Source organism: Elephantulus edwardii, unplaced genomic scaffold (assembly GCF_000299155.1).
Source record: "Elephantulus edwardii isolate Elephantulus edwardi_28Jun2011 unplaced genomic scaffold, EleEdw1.0 scaffold00054, whole genome shotgun sequence".
Taxonomy (NCBI): domain Eukaryota; kingdom Metazoa; phylum Chordata; class Mammalia; order Macroscelidea; family Macroscelididae; genus Elephantulus; species Elephantulus edwardii.
The window spans coordinates 5,279,466-5,297,325 of NW_006399804.1; the positions used below are offsets into that span (position 1 = coordinate 5,279,466).

Here is a 17,860-nt window from a genome sequence, read left to right on the forward strand (position 1 = left end):
AGCCAACTGAAGCTGTGAACAATCTCAATCTCTTCGCCATCCATCCTGATGCTACCGAATTGCTGCAACAATATGGGCTCAAGCAAAGAGGTGATTGTGAGAATGGTACGAATTTAACAATGTTTTATTCCGTTGTACGCAGTGCACCTGTTAGAGCAGCCTCAGTGACACCTAACAACAACAGCATGATAACTCTGTGTTTCACATTTTGAGAATTGCCAGAATAATTTCAAGTAACTTTAACCTGTTTATATTCTTGCCAGCAATGTAAGAGTGTTCCAGTTTCTCTTTATCTTCATGAGTACTTATTATTTTCTTTTTTTCATCATCATTTCTATTGATGTCTGTTTGTGTTTCATCAACTATGCAAAGACATTTGACAATGTGGCTCACAACAAATTGTGGCTAGCTTTGAGACGAATGGGAATTCCAGAACACTTGATTTGGCTCTTGTAAAAATCTGTACTTTGATCCAATTCCAGAGGTACGCAGTCAATCCCAGAGGTACGCCGTTCAAATCCACCAGATGCTCTGCTGGAGGAGGGGGCAATCTCCTCCTGTACCAGTCAGATCTAATTTGATGGTACACGTAAAAATAATACAATAAAAATTAAACAACAACAACAAAAACAAAACAAATCTATACTTTGATCAAGAAGTTGTCCAAAAAGAGCAAGGGAACACTGCATTATTCAAAATCAAGAAAGGACTGGGGAAGGTTGAAACCACAGGGTTGCACAATTTGGTGGGTGGAGGGTGGGGAGGAAGGAAATGGGAAGGATATGGCAGGGACCTGAAAATACAGGGTAATGGTGGACAAGGTCCAATGATGACTAATTTTATAAAACATAATTCATGGGAATGATTGTATGAAACACATTGTAAATGAAGAATAGTGTGAAACACAGTGTATACCAACTTTGTAAGCCAACCAATATGAAATTTTAAAAAATGCAAAAAAACAATGTTGGATTACTACCTTTCAATGCAAAACACAAATAAATATGTATTATAGTAATAATTTTAAAAAATCAAGAAAGAAGTGCTGCAGGGAATTTTCGTTTCTCCATACCTTTTCCTTTTATATCCTGAAAAGATTATTTGAGAAGCTTGACTTTATGAAGAAGAAAGTAGCGACAGAATCAGAAGAAGACTCATAAATTGTGTTCTGCTGATGACACAGTCTTGTTTGCTGAAACTGAGGAAGACTTGAAGTGTTTGGATTGCATATCAACATCAAAAAACCAAAAATTTTTACCATCAGGCCAGTAGGCAATGTCATGATGGATGGAGAAAAAAAACTGAAGTTGTTAACAACCTTCGTACCAGTAGTCAGAAAATCAAAAGACAAGTTGCACTGGAAAACTCTGCTGTCAGAGACTTCTTTGGAATGCTAAAAAAAAGCAAGGATGTCAGTATAGAGAATATGGTGCACCTGATCCAGACCATTGTTTTCTCAGTTTCTTGCTGTGCATCTGAGAGATGTATAAGAAATAAAGATAACAAAAATCCATGCCTTTTAGTTGTATTGAGAGAGAAGAATATTTAACGTACTGTGGCCTGCCAAGAGAGCAAACTGGTCTGTCCTGGAGAATATGAAATCAGTTTGCTCCTTGGAGGCAAGTATTTTGAAACTCCATCACATATTTTGGGTATGTTGTCAGGAGGGACCTTTCCTTGGAGAAAGACATGGAGTGTCAGTGCAAAGGAGGAAGAATTCTGGATGAAATGGATTGATACAGTGACTGTGGCAATGGGGGCAGGTGTGTCAGATGGTAAAGTTGGCTTTTCACTGGACAAAATTCAGAGCCGTTGCTATGAGTCATAGTCAACTTGATGGCACATAACAACAGTCAGTATGAACTAGTCTAATAAAGGTTTTGCTTTCATTTCCCTGATGACTGGTGATGTTACAGATAGTTTCATGTTCTTTTATATCTTTTTTTGAGGAATTTTTATTAAAATAATGTACCTATTTTTAATTGAACATTTTTATTTCTATTATTAAGTTGTAAAAGATTTTCTTATTTAATTTTATTATATTTTGTGTGTACCATCAAATTCAGTCTGACTGGTACAGTAGATTGTCCCTCCTTCTCTAGCAGAGTGTCTGGTGGATTTGAACCACATACCTTTGGGATTGCAGTGCAGCTTCTTGCCACTAGGCCACCAGAGGTCTCTGTAAGTTGTAAAAGTTTTTTTTTGTGTGTGTGGTATTTAAAAATATGTCTAATAAAATGTTTAGAAATTACTTGCTACTGGTCCTCAAAAATAGTTTTGTGGGTTGTTTTTTTCGTTTGTTTGTTTGTTTTTTAAATTTCCATTCATTCATTTTTGTACTTTTCTCCCCTGCCAACCCTCCTCTCTAGCACACTACCCTTTTGGAAAAGTAAAAGAAAAATTCTTTCATTGTTTTACAATCCCTACCCCCTGTCATTCCCCCCTGCCCCCTCCGCCCCCGGTTCACTCCACTATGCAGTCTTTGTTCTGGACTCCAGTCATGACAATAATACCTAATCACATAACCCTTTTAAATAGTTTTCTACCCTCATCTGTTTCAATGAAGTATACATTATTTATCACATCTTTCTCACTCTCCTGCCAACCCCCATGTCAGTCCTGTTTTACAACAGTGGCACTATGCAGTATTTGTCCTTTTGTGACTGAGATATTTCACTCAGCATAATGTCTTCCAGGGTCACTCATTTTGAATAATATTTCCTGAGTTCCTTGTTTTCCAATGCAGCATAGTATTTCATTGTGTGACTATACCACACCTTCTCTGTCCATTCATTTGTTGATGGGCACTTAGGTTGTTTTCAACACCTTGCTATTGTGAACAAAGCTGCAATAAACATGGGGGTGCATATATCTGCTTGGATGTCGGTTTTGGTCTCTTTGGGGTATATTCCCAGTAGTGGAATTGCTGGGTCAAATGGTATCTTCCATTTGCAACTTTTTGAGAAAGCGCCATGCCACCTTCCACAGTGGTTGCACCATTTTACACTTCCATCAATAGTGAATAAAGGTTCCAGTTTCTCCATAACCTTGCTAGCATTTATTGCTTGCTGTTCTGTCAAATTTTGCTATTCGTACTGGAGTGAGATGATATCTCACAGTTTTAAAAAGTTTTTTAATATATGCTTTGTATATAAAATTCCTTTCTCCATCTGTGATTTGTCTTGCTGCTCTCTTCATAGAATTATTTGCACCAAAATGTTTTTAAATTTTGATGAAATTTAGTTTATGCATTTTTTCTTTTGTTATAGCTATTTTACAGATTGTGTCTAAAAAAATGTTGTCTAGTGAGGGTCTATTTTCCTTCATCAAATATAACTCTTTGGACCAAAATTCTCTCAGCAAAAATGAACTTTGTAAAAAGAAATACTTAATTTAAACAATTTTCATTTAGAAATATCTACTGTAGACAATAACAAGTGATTGTTTTTAATTTTTCCTTCTTTTTCTGAAAAAGAAATTGGAGTGATTTTTGTGGTATCATGGATTTATAGTTGAGAATACTTTTCCTAGCCATCAACTTTTAATTTTACAGCATGACTGGAAGGGCATCTGAAATAGGATGTATATAAACTAACTATGGTATTGATTTGTTTTCCTGCCTCACCAAATTTAAATTGAGCAAATTTAGCAGCTGGAGATGGTGATCTCACTATTAGCAAGGGAAGGGATGCAAGCATGCAGTGTATGTCATCTGGCGCCAGACATTTCTGCAGCAGTCAGAATGGAACTTGCACAAGAGCACCGTCAACAGAAAAGCAAAGACCAATATGAGATGGAACTGACTTGGGAATGCTGTCCTGTGGAGCCAAAGCCAGGAACTTTTACCCCAGCTTGCTAGAGGACTGAATGGAGATGCCATAAGTGGTAGGATTAAGAGAACTTTATAATACTTACTTAAGCCATGAAGTTGAAGGTTAAATGGCTTGTGAGCACAGTTGTGAAGGCGTCATGTCTAAGGAATTGTATCTTGTTGCTAAACAGAATTGTAACCTGTTAATACCCCTAGTGAACCGTGTAACAGTGAGAATGGTTCTGTGAGATCTGTGAGGCCATTGCAACAAATTTTGAACCCAGTCACAGAATAGTATAATTTGTACTGGGATTAGCAGAAGTAGGTGTGGGGCATGGAGGCTTTGTCTGACCTTATGGAAATTGGTTTTGTATTGTAAAGTTGCTGATGGGGACTGTCCTCCTTTGTGAACTTAATAAGAATTCAGACTTGGCTGTACCCATGCCACCCACAATCTTTTTACAAGTATTTTCATAATATCAACAGTCTTTTGTCAGTTTCTGTCAGCATGTGGATTATTTAGCATTATAAATTCCAATTCATTCTGTAATGATGAACAAATTATTCGAGAAGCTTGACTATATGAACTGTGGCATCACAGTTGGAGGAAGACACATCAATAATCCTGCATTATGCAGATCATACAACCTGGCTTGCAGAAAGTAAAGAATACTTGAAGCACTTGCTGCAGAAGATCAAAGACTGTATAGCCTTTAATATGGATTCTATTTCAACCTCAAGAAAATAAAAATGCAACTGGAACAAGAGGCAACATCATAATATTGTTATGTGCCATTGAGTTGCCTGTGACTCATAGCAACTCTGTGTATAACAGCTCTGAAGCCTGCTCTGTCCTGATCCAGTCTCACTGATTCAAATACACCTACCCCCATTGCCCTAGTTACTGTATCAGTCATCCCATCCAAGGCCTTCCTCTCTTTTGCTGTCCCTCCACCATTCTGAGCATGATGTCCTTCTCTAAGGACTTGTCTCTCCTGGCCACGTGCCCAAAGTATGTGAGATGGAGATTCAAAATTCTAGCCTCCAAAGAGAAACTTGGTTTCACCCTCTTTAAGACAGACCTATTTGTTTTCTTGGTGGTCCATGGTATGTTCAAGACACTTTTCCATTGCCACAACTCAAAGACATCAATTCTCTGTCATCCTTAGTCACTGTCCAGTCATCAGATGCATAGCAAGTCATCGTGAAGACCATGAGGTGCACCTTAGTCTCTAGACTAAAGTCTATGCTTCTCAGTACTCTGGAAAGGTCCCTGACAGCAGGTTTTCTCAGTGCATTTCATCTTTTGATTTCCTGACTGCTGGTGTTAAGAGTGTTGATTGTGGAGCCAAGCAAGCTGTAACTGTTATAACCTCAATCTCTTCTCCATCCATCATGGTGCTGCCAGTTGGCCCAGTGGTGAGAATCTTTGTATTCTTGGTCTTGAGCATCAATCCATGATGAAGGCTGCAGTCGTTGACATTCTGCAGCAAGTACTTCAGGTCCTCTTCAGTTTTAGCAAGGAAGGTTGTATCAACTGCTTAACATAGGTTGTTGATAAATCTTCCTCCAATGCTAATGCCACATTCTTCCTCATAAAGCCCAGCTTCCCAGATGGTCTGTTCTGCATGTAATAACAGATGGAGAAAAGATTAACGTTTTCAAGGATTTCTTTTTATTTTGATCCACAATCAAACACTATTGATAACAGCAGTCAGGAAATCAAAAGACATGTTTCATCGATAAAATTTCCATTGAACTGCTAAAGAGCAAGGATATTAGCTTGAAGGTGAAGGTGTGCATAATCTAAGCCATGTTTTTTTCCAGTTTCTTTCTATACATCTGAAAGTTGGACAGTGAATAAGGATTATAGGAGAATGAATGCCTTTGAATTGTAATGTTAAAGAAGAATACTGAATAGCTCCTGGACTGTCAAAAGAATAAATAAATCTGTCTTAGAGGAACTCCAATAAAAGAGCTCTTTAGAGGTAAGGATGGTGAAATTCTTGTCTCACTTACTTTGGGCATGTTGTCAGGAGGGTCTTGTCTTTGGAAAAAAGACGTTATGTTGGGAATGGTGGAAGATCAGAGGAAAAGAAGACATCCTTCAAAGAGATGGATTTGTAGAGTGACTGACAGTGGGTTCAAGCACATCACAGATAGTGATGATGACTCAGCATAGGGCAAGGTTCAGAGCTCTTTCTTGTTCATAGTCTTGCTATGAGTCATATTTAGTATGAAAGTACTGGACAAAAACTACAGCAACATTTGTATATATGTTATTAAGAGATGAAAATGGCATTTTTTAATGGCAGTTAACTAATATGGACAGTCAGTATAAATATAGAATTGTATATTGTTATTTGATGAAATCAAGTTAACACTGACGCATAGTGGTCATATGTACAACAGATCTAAACCTTGCCCAATCCTGTGCCATTCTTATAATCTCTGCTGTGTGAAGCCCATTGTTGTAGTCACTGCTTCAGTCTTGCAGAGGATCATCATCTCCTCCTTCATCCTTTCCACCTTTCTAAGCATGATGTTCTTTCCTAGGAACTAGTTCCTCCTGACAACATGCCCAAAATATATGAGATGAAGTCTCACCATCTTTGTCTCTAAGGAGCACTATACTTCTTGTCTATACTTATCCCTGCAGAGGTTTATTTATTCTTTTGGCAATCCAATTCAATAATCTTCACCAATACCATATTTCAAAGACATCGGCTCTTCTTTGGTCTTATTAATTGTCCCCTTCTTGCATTCATATGAAGCAAGAACTAGGTAAAATATGCTATTTCATTAGCAAACCAGAGTTAAATTCAAATTTTCTTATATAGGTAGGCCATAATTCTTTCTCCAATATAATGCAGTATCTAATAATTAGTAAATTAATATATTTTGTTTGTTAATAAAAAGTATTTATTCATTGACCTAATAAAAGGGTTTTTCTAATGCCTTAGATGGATGGTGAAGAGATTGAGATTGTTCACAGCTTTCATTTGCTTGGCTCCATAGTCAACGTTCTTGGCACCAGCAGCCAGGAAATTAAAAGACGTATTGTGATGGGGAAAGTCTGCTGTTACTTAGTACTGAAGAGTAGCGGTGTCACTCTGGAGACTAAGGTGTACCTGATCCAGGCCATGGTCTTTGCAATCACTTGCTATGCATCAGAGAGCTGGACAGTGACTAGGGAGGATATAAAGAGAATTGATGCCTTTGAGCTGTGGTGTTGGAGAAGAGTATTGAATGTATCATGGACTGCTAAGAGAATGAACAGGTTTATCCTGGAGAGGGTTAAACCAGGCTTCTCCTTGGAGGCAAGGATTCTGAGGCTTCATCTGACATACTTTGGACATGATGCAAGAAGGGACCAGTTCTTGGAGAGGGACGTCATGCTTGGGAAGGTGGAGGGACAGTGCAGGTGGATTGATTCAGTGACTAGAGTGATCTGGGTAGGTGTGTCAGAGACAGTGATATTGGCACAGGACAGAGCAGGGTTTAGGACTGTTGTACATAGGGTTGCTATGAGTCACAGCGACTCAACAGCACATAACAAAACAAAAACAGGCTTTCTGTGCAATCAACAGTATGAAACTGTAGGAATGATTTTTCCACACAACCATAAATAATAAATAGCACATTTAAAAAAATTCTTCTTCTTATTATTATTATTAATTTCAATGAACATCTACAGAGATTTTGGAATTCCATGCATTCATTGTTGCACTTCTCTCCCCACCCACCCCCGCCCCCAGTTCATGCCTCTCCTTGACAAGCAAAAGACAAACTCAAATAGCACATTTTTTAAAAGGTTAACAAACTCAACAGATGACAAGATCTGATATACAGAAAAGCCTAACGAATTAACATAATAATATTGGAGCAAATGGAGTTTAACCAGATCACAAGGTACAAGATCTGTATATAAAAATTAATTATACTTTTATATTATAATCATCAACATTCTAAATGTGAAGTTAAGAAAGTAGTTTTATTCATAGTACCATAAAAAGAATAAAATCCTTATGAATAAATGTAGAAAAAGAAGTATAAGATTTTATACTTTGAAAACAAAATTTGGGGAAGAAAAAATTTAAGGGTATCTCAGTCCTGTGGGTCTGTTGTTTAAATTGGCTTTCATAGACCATTGCCTTTGATTCAGTCACGTAGGTGGGTGAGATCATAGGAATAGAATGTGTCAGTCTATTCACCAGGGTATCAACTAGTCTTACTATTTTTAATTTTATTTTTTTCAATTTCTTATCATTTATTTTAAAAATTATTCCCAATGATTCTAATTTAAATTTATTCAACCAGTATTTCTCAAATACCACCTATGTTTATCCCTCTGTTCTTTGTTTTGTTTTGTTTTCATTTAAACACAAAACACAAGTAAGTATATAATTTCATCTCTACACAATTTACTTTTTTTTAAATTTTTTTTAAAAATAATTTTTAATGAGCATTTACAGAGATTTTGGATTTCCATTCATTCATTGCTACACTTCTCTCCCCCCTCAGCCTTCCCCCCTGCCAGTTCGCTCCTCTCTTTCAAAAGTAAAAGAAACACTCCTTCCCTGGTACACAATTCCCCCGCACCCTTCCCACAGCCCCAAGTACATCATAACCATAATACTCTATCAGGCATCGCTTTTAAATTATTCACTCCCTCATCTGTTTCAATGCAGTATACACAATTTATCCAGTTTTTCTCAGTCTTACCCCAACCCTGATATCAATCCCATTTTGCAAAAGTGGCACCATGCAATATTTGTCCTTTTGCGACTGAGATATTTCACTCAGCATAATGTCCTTCAGGTTCACCCATTTTGAACAATATTGCATGAGTTCCTTGTTTTTCAATGCAGCATACTATTCCATTGTGTGAATATACCACAGCTTCTCTATCCATTCGTTTGTTGATGGGCACCTGGGTTGTTTTCAACTCTTTGCTATTATGAACAGAGCTGCGATAAACATGGGTGTGCATATATCTGCTTGGATGTCAGTTATGGTCTCTTTGGGATATATTCCCAGTAGTGGAATTGCTGGGTCAAATGGTATCTCTATTTCCAACTTTTTGAGAAAGCGCCATACTGCCTTCCACAGTGGTTGCACCATTTTACACCCCCACCAACAGTGAATAAGGGTTCCAGTTTGTCCACAACCTTGCCAGCATTTGTTGCTTGCTGTTCTGTTAAATTTTGCTATTCTGACTGGGGTGAGATGATATCTCATAGTTGTTTTGATTTGCATCTCTCTTAGAGCTAGGGATTTTGAACATTTCTTCATGTGCTTGTTGGCCATCTGAATGTCTTCTTTGGTGAAGTGTCTGTTCATATCCTGTGCCCATTTTTCTATTGGATTATTCACCTTTATCTTGTTGTGGTGCTCAAGTATTTTATAAATTCTAGATATAAGTCCCTTATCTGACATGTCATTACCAAATACTTTTTCCCTGTCTGTGGCTTCCCTTTTTACCCTGTTGGAGAAGTTTTGGGATGTACATTGTTTTATTACTTTTTGTATGTACCATCAAATTAGATCTGACTGGTACAGGAGAAGATTGTCCCTCCTCCTCCAGTAGAGCATCTGTGGATTCGAACCACATACCTTTGGGATTGTAGTGCAGCTTCTTGCCAGTAGCCCACCAGAGCTCCCTTAGTCTATCCATTTTAGCAGCAGACATTTAAAATTTCAACACTCACAAGGAAGGAGCATCTCGCATCTTTCAGGGCCAGAGATTAAAGCGCCAGCTGTACTGGGCCTACAAAAGCAGCAGAGAGCCAGAGACCCAATGTAAGACAGAACTGACCTTAAGACTGCTGGCCCAAGGAACCGGAGCTAAGAGCCTTCACCCTAGCTTGTGGAGGACTAAGGGAAAACTACATACCTGGCAGGACTAAGGGAACTTTATGACACTGACCTAAGCCATGAGTCTGAAGGTCGAAGGACCTGCGACCACACTTTAGAAACTTTCTGGACTGAAGATTGTGTTCTGCTGCCAACTTAAATTATAGTCTGTTAACTTCCCTAATTAACCCCATAACCATGAGTATGATTCTGTAAAGTCTGTATACTTAGTATGATTCTGTAAAGTCTGTATACTTACTGCAGTGAATTTCAGACCTAGTAGAGGAATAAGATTAGTGTTGGAATTAATTGAAGCAGGTACTGGAGCCAGGAGGCCATGTCTAACATTACTGTAATTAGTTTTGTACTGTTGTTGTTGTTGATGGAGACATTTCCCCTTTTTGAAGTTAGTAAAAGCCAGACGCAGCCATCCCTATGCTGCCCTTGATTTTTATACAGGTATGAATGAATGGAGGAGCTTTTCATGCTTTTTGATTGGACACCAAATGATTTGTTGTTAAGGTGGAAATACTCCCAAGTTGCTCTATATTTTCATTGAAACTCCAGCAGACTTTTCCTCTAGGAATTAAACAGTTTATCCTGAAATCCATATCCATAGGGATATCATGAAATATCTTGGCTAATTAGCAAGCCATCTTTCATAAAGATCGTGCTCTGTCTTCTAGTTTGATAAGTAGGGTTTGGGTCTTAACAACTTGTGAAAAGCTACCTAGAGCTACTCAACTGCATGAAAAGAGAATGAACGAAATCAAAGCCTTAAAAAAACCCCTAACATACATAGCTGATATGAAAGCTAGATGTATCCATGACACAATAGAAGATTGGCTAGAATGGGTGAGAAATGTAGGACAAAGCTTAAATTCCTCCAGGAAGAAAAACCAAGAGCAACTGCTATGACGTCACCCTGAGGTACTCTTTAAACTTGGAATTGAAGTTACTTCTTGAGGTCACCTTTGATCTAAAGAATAGATTGTTGTTAAGTGCCATGGCGTCGTATGCGACTCATAGCTGCCTTCTAAATGAAAGCCCCTCAGCACTTATGTGACTTTCATCCTTTCTCCAGGTTCATAGGGTTTCCAGAGGCAAGCTGTTATGGAAGTGGTTCATAAGGTTTCCAGAGGCAAGCTGTTATGGAAGTGGATGCCAGTACTGCTTCCAGTGATAGATTGTTTACTTTATAAAAGAAACAATATCACCAGTGAGCACTGTGCTTTGTTAAATAATCAACTGTATGAGAACAAATTGTCAAACTTTTCCTAAAAGCAAAGATGAGAATGTCAGAGGCACAAAGAAGGTAGATTAATGGAGTCAGAATGGAAATAATTAAAATATTGACAGTGTTAAAAATACCACAGAATAAGTTTGATAAAAATTGTTTTATAGGAAGCCAATATACAGTGTGTATATTTTCACCTAAAATACAATAAAATATTTAAAATGAAACAAAATCCATATGAAAATGCAAAGACCCCACATTAACTCAAACAATTTAGAAAAGGAAAACAAAAGACCCCTATTACCTTTCCCTTCTAAAAAATATCCCAGTGTTATGACAATCAGGGAAATACTTGCTTATGAAAGACATAGCCTATTAATGGAAAATGTGCTTGGAATTTAAAAATAAACCCTCATGTTTATTATCAGTTGAGTTCTGTCAAAGGTACCAAGATAATTTTGAAAAATACTCTTTTCATCAAAGAGTGCCGGGACAATAATTTCCACATTATAAACAACAAGAGTTTGGACACTGGTATTATTGACCATACACCAGAATTAACTCCAGTTGAATCACAGACCTATGTATGAGTTAAAACTATAAAATTTTAGAAGAAAATGTAGACATAATGCTTCTTAGACTTTGAGTTAGGGAAAGTTTTCTTAGACATGACAGCGAAAGAATAAACACAAAATAAAAAGAGAAATGTATTTCATCATAATGATAATAATTCTTCCCTTGACTCTTTTGTTGTTGAGGTTCGACTAAAAGTTTACAGAACAAATGAATTTTCTGTTCAACAATTAATGTACATTTTGTTTGATAACATTGGCTATCATAATTGAATAATTTATGCTTCACACATAACATTTGAAAAATTTTTAAATGAGCTACAGTCTTGGAAAAAATATTTTCAAATCACATATTCAAGGAAGAACTTATACAAAGAAAAAACTTCTTTCAATTTAACAATAAGAAAAATAATAACATTCAACGATAGATAGAATATTTGAATAAACATTTCATCAAAGAGGATAGACAGATCACTATTGCATTACTTTTGGAAATGGAAATCAAAGCCAGAAGGAGATACAACTTCACATCTACACAAATGGCTGTAATTAATCAGACAGTAACATGTGTTAGCCAGGATGTGGAAGACTTTGAACTTTATTACCTCACTGGTGAGAATATTGAATGTTGTAGCCATTAGAGGAAATGTTGGTATTTTCTCAAAATGTAGCAATAAGCATACCTTTATCACCCAATAGCTCCACTCAATCGTGTCTATAAAATAAATGAAGATAAATGCTTACAAGAAGATTTGTATATGAATTTTTATAGCAGCAGTATTTATAATAGCCAAAGATGGAAACAATCCAGTGGACAAACAAAATGTGTTTAGATCTGTAAAATATAATACAAATTGGCACTGAAAAGGATTAAAGTACTAATGCTTAAGGAAAGAAGCTAGACCCAAAAGTTCACATATTGTATAATTCTGGTTATTTGGATTGTAAAAAAATAGTCAAAACTATATAGATCAAAAAGAGTAGATTAGTGGTTATGAGGGCCTGATAGCATTAAGGGGGAAAAAAGAATTCTTATAGTGGGTGTGAGAGTTTGTGGGTTGTTTTTTTTAATAATGAAAATGTTCTGAAATTGTGGAAATGGCTGCCCATCTCTGTCAATTTACTAATAGTCATTTAATTGTACACTTAAAATGAGTGAATTTAATAGTATACTAATTATATCTCAATAAAGCTGTTAAAAACTTAAGCCCAGAAAGGTACATATAAACAAAATTGTAATGCTTTGGTATTTATTTTGTTCTCATGACATATATTCTTCCCTTAAAGAATACAGTTATAAATCAAGGATATTCCAGAAGAAAAATAGCAAAGTTCAGTGAATTTCTAATATCATTAGGCTTATGTCTATAATTATTGATTAATAACTCTTGTTAACATACTAAGAAGGGGTTTACAAAGGCATAACTTAGCGTGCTGAGAATAAAGAATTTAATTCCAAGTCATGTCATACTATTTTTAGAAAGAAATTGTGCTATGTTTCATACATTTATTATTTAATCCAGTTTATAAAACAATGTTTGAGGGTGTATGTGTTGAGAGATAAAAAAAAGATATATACAAAGTACCTAACTTGTGTTTCTGGTAAGCCTTAAATTAAGAGTTGCACTACTAATAGCACAAATGTGTTAGAAGTTTTTGCTGTATGCATGTCTCTGTTCAACAGTTCACAATGTGGAAAAAAAATAAACATGTTCCTTGACATTCTAAGAGTATTGCTAAATGTTATAGTAGCATTATTATGTCCCTAGAGGAGTAGGTTTGCTAAAAGCCTCAAAAGAAAGAGAAAATAGATATCAGAAGAAAGATTAAGAATATAATGAAGCACAAAATATATACAGCCAGATGGAATTACAGTGGAAAACAGCAGTAGACAAACCCAACTATGTAGCTTTCCAACATGCTATGGGTACCCTTTAATGGAAAATAGACTGACAGACAACCTTGACCTTAGAGATGACTGCAACAATATTCTACAGTCTTCCTAGGGCCTTACTTCAGCCACACTTGACACTAGGGATAGTATCATATTGTCACTCTAAAATACTGTGGACTGCTAGGGAAGAGAAGGGAAAGGTATGTCAGGTATGAGTACCTACTCTTTATTTGTGAGTGATGCCTCCCTAGTGCTGTGAGAAGCCTTTATTTATAATTGGAACCTGTCTGTTAAGCATATATGAATAGGAAAATTTGTATCCATCAATTATCTGAGCATAGATGCAAAAGAACACTGAATATGGGCAAAATTTATTTCTGATTATGAAACCTTTTAGAGACTGTAGACAGGCAATGAATGACATGCTGTGATAAACTGATTATTTTCTCATATTTACTCTTGGAAAGGAATAGGAAGTATTTGTAATTTCACAATTACACTAATAAAATAGATGTTAGCATTTTAATGACCTCATAGACATTGTACATTTTAAAGGTTTAACGAGAAGTCAGCTAGCAAGTCAGCAAAATCATTCTATGATTTTGAATATGGAATGATTCAAAAGAGCAAAAGTCAACAAAGATTGAAGGCTTTCTGACAACTACATTTTTTAAAATCTATTAAAAAAACTCCCACAACAGCAGGTTGGACAATAAGATGGCTTTTATTTCAGATCCCAAGTATATGAATTAAGGTGAAATACTATTTGTCAACGAAAAAGAACAGTACACATGAATGAATATCACCAGTTCAGAGATTACTTAGTTTGATATGCATTTCACTTTGTATTTCTTCAACAGTGTAAAAAAGCTATAAAGAATATCCTAAAAAAATGTACCTACCTACCAGCGCTTGAACCACTACTGCATGATGCTCCTCCCAATATTCTGAAGCATGTGGTTGGACAGTTCAGTAAGGTGAGATGCATTCTCTTAGCCAATAAATGAAAATAATTTCTTGCATTTTTTTTCTGTTGATTCAGCATTTCGAAACTTCTGTTAAATGGTGGTAAGGTTTAATTCTACTCAACTTTCAGTTATCTGTATTGATAAGGAATGCAACACAGGTTAGTAAGTCATTCAGAAGTAAATACTTCATTATTTTCTCACACTACCACATTTTACCTTTTTTTTGTTCTTATAAATAGTAATATATTAAAAAGCTCCAAGTACAGATAATTTATATTGAAAATATTTTTTAGTAATATTCTCAGTGTCTGTTAGTTTAACTTAGGAACATAGAAGAGATTTTATGAAGAAAAAAAGGTCTTGGAGCCACTGAAATAGTTTTCACTAAGTCCATGCACTTTACTGTAATGCCCTTAAGCTGTCATCTGAAGCGTATTGACTTATAAACAATTTTAACACATCAAGCTGTCAGATTTCTCAGATCATTACAGATTAAATGTAGTAAGATAGAATGGCAAAGCTCCTAGATGAGAACAGCCAGCTGAATTAAGTGCTATTTATTAAGAAAGAAGAAAATGACTACATTTTCATTGTTCATTGATTCAGGCTGGTGACACTAAACTGTCAAGAGCTGGTTAAATTATGTTTGGCCTACTTAAGAAACTGGGGTCTGTGGAAGTAGTATCCCATGGTGGCTCGCAGCTCAGACCCTGACATTAGAGTGCGTCGATTTCACACTTACCAATTCTAATATCTTCAGCAAACTCTTGGACTCTTGAAGGCTTAGTTTCATCACCTGTAATATAATATTTATCTTGTAGGGTCATTGTAAGTATGAGATAATGTATTCAAAGAGTCTTACTCAATACTAGGCGCATAATAAACATAAGATTGAAGGAAAATTTCTGTTTAAGAAATAAGACATGAGAATCGATATTGCTAAATAATAAACATTTTAATAGAATATAAATATGGGTACAAATTAATTTTGATTGTTGTTGTTAGGTGCCATTGAGTTGAATATCATTCATAGCAACACTATGGACAGCCAAGCTGAATCCTGCCCTTTCCAGTGCCATCCTGATTATCTCTAACACTAGAAGCCCATTCTTGATCCCGTTTCCAAGTAATAGCCTCAACTAACTACATATCCAAAGTATAAAAGATAAAGTTTTGTCTTTCTTTCCTCCAAGGAGCGAGCACTCTGGCTGAACTTTAACTAAGGCATTTCTATTTGTTCTTTTGGCAGTCCATGGAATATTCAGTGCCCTTATCCATCATTACAACTCAGAGGCATCAACTCTTCTTATATCATCCCTATTCACTGTATACTCTCTGATGTGTAGTAGGTGATTGAGAAGATTATGGCCTGAATTAGGTGCCCATTAGACTTCAAACTGACATCATTGCTGTTCAGCATTTTGAAGAGGTCCCAATGTGAGTGCTGGTATCACGGGTGTTGATTATTGATCCAAGGAATATGAAATCATTGACAGCTTCAATCCTTTCTCCATCTGTCATATTGTTGGCTGTTGGTCCTGTGGTGAGGACCTTTGTTTTCATGATGTTGAAATGTAATCCATACAAAAGGTTGTAGTCCTTGATCTTCTGCAGCAAATTTCATACCCTTCCAATCTTCTTTTGATGCTTCATGGATCATTCAAGATTTTGCCCATAGCATCTCTCAGTATTGCAACTCTAGGCTTGAATTTTTTAAATTCTTTCAGCTTGAGAAATGCCAAGCAAGTTCTTCCCTTTTTTATTCTCTGACTCCAGCTCTCTGCACATTTCACTACAATATTTTACTTTATCTTCTCGAGCTGCCTTCTGAAATCTTCTGGTCAGCTCTTTTGAGGTACTGTTGGTTCAAACTGGAGCTGAAGAAGACTAGAGAAAGCCCATAAAATCGAAATATGACCATGAGTCTATCACATCTGATTTAAAAAATCTTCTCAAGAATAGGTTTGGAAAAAAAAATAAAATTAAAAAAAAAAAAGAATAGATTTGAGGCACTGATCACTAACGATTGAAGACCAGAGAAGTTATGGGATGACGTCAAGGACAAAAGCAAGAGATCATTGCATAGACACAGGAGGAAGAAAAAACCAAAATAGATGTCAAAAGAGACTCTAAAAATTGTGCTGAAGAGTTGAGAAGCCATCTATGAATGAAAGTGATGAACAAAACATTTCAAAGGACATCTCAAGAAGCCAAAGGCCAAGTATTATAATGGAATGTGCAAAGAGCTGACGTTAGAAACTGAAAAGGAAGAACTCTCTCGGCATTTCTCAAGCTCAGAGAACAGAAAAATAAATTCAAGCCTCCAGCTGAATTTGCTTGTGTGCTTTTTGAGTGCCAAGTAAGACATTGACCAGCTAATATATTATTTAGGGAACTCTGGTAGTGTTGTCCACCAAATGCCCCTTAGGAGAAAGAGGATACTCTCCTTTCATTGCCTTGGAAAGCCAAATAGTGAGTTAGATATGAGTCACTTTGGATTCCATAGCAATGTTAATGTTATAACTAAGAAGAAGGAGTAAAGGACTGAGTGGATAATTTAAAGACTTGACCATCACTTCTAATAAGTGGATATTTATTGTGGTCGAGTCAATTCTAATTCATCCAAAGCCACAGTTTCAGAGTGAAACTCTTTCATTGCACTTTGAAGGATTTCACCTTTTGGAAGCAGGTCATCAAATCTTTTCTAAGACACCTCTTAGTGGATTTGAAATTTTAACCTTTCAGTTAGTGTTCTTGTATCAATTTTTTACTCATATCATTCCCAGCTTTCAGGAACATTTGCTTCAGGCAGAATTTTGTGTACTCTTAACCTAAGAATTCTAGAATACCAGAAAGATGGGGAAAGAGCAGGAAATAAAAACATATTTGTTAAATGTGACTGGGGACAGAGACAGAAGATAATGAAATAAAAGAAAATATTGAAAATAATGAATCCTTAATGATTCCATTTAAAAATATATACTAATGTGACCTTTCATTATTTAGTTGATTTGTTTAATTGTTCTATAAATAAAATCTTTTAGTACTTTTAAATATTTCTTGAATGCCTACATATATACATCACATTTTTAAGTACTGGTAGAGAAAAATAAGACAAAAATTCTTCAAGGAATACCATAATATAGTTGGTGAGACCAGACAAATTAAATAGAAAACACCTAAATGTACTAGACTTCAGGATAAATTTTATTATTTCTTTTTAAATTATTTTATAATCATTTTAATGAAAGTTTATAAAAAGGATGGGTTTCCATTATTCATTGTTGTACATTTTCTTGTCTCTCTTTTTTCCCTTCTCCAGTCCATTTGCAATGTATCTCTTGTTCTAGATTGTTGTTATACGTATTATGCCAAATCATACACTCCTTTCAGACCATCCTTCTCCTCATTTGTTCCAATGTAGTTTTTGTTATCTATCCATTCTTTTCCTATTCTCCCCCAATTCCTCATGTCAGTCCTATTTTATAACAGTGATATTATAGTGTTTTTCTTTTTTTTTAG

General features: G+C 35.9%; 1 protein-coding gene across 1 annotated transcript in view; it reads left to right on the forward strand.

The window, feature by feature from the left end:
• Positions 1-17,860, forward strand: part of SPAG6 (sperm associated antigen 6) — a 151,462-nt gene that overhangs the window by 106,191 nt on the left and 27,411 nt on the right. Inside the window, exon 9 of the mRNA XM_006887060.1 lies at positions 14,231-14,347. Coding sequence (XP_006887122.1) covers positions 14,231-14,347 — 117 coding nt within the window. The remainder of the gene's footprint in view (positions 1-14,230; positions 14,348-17,860) is intronic.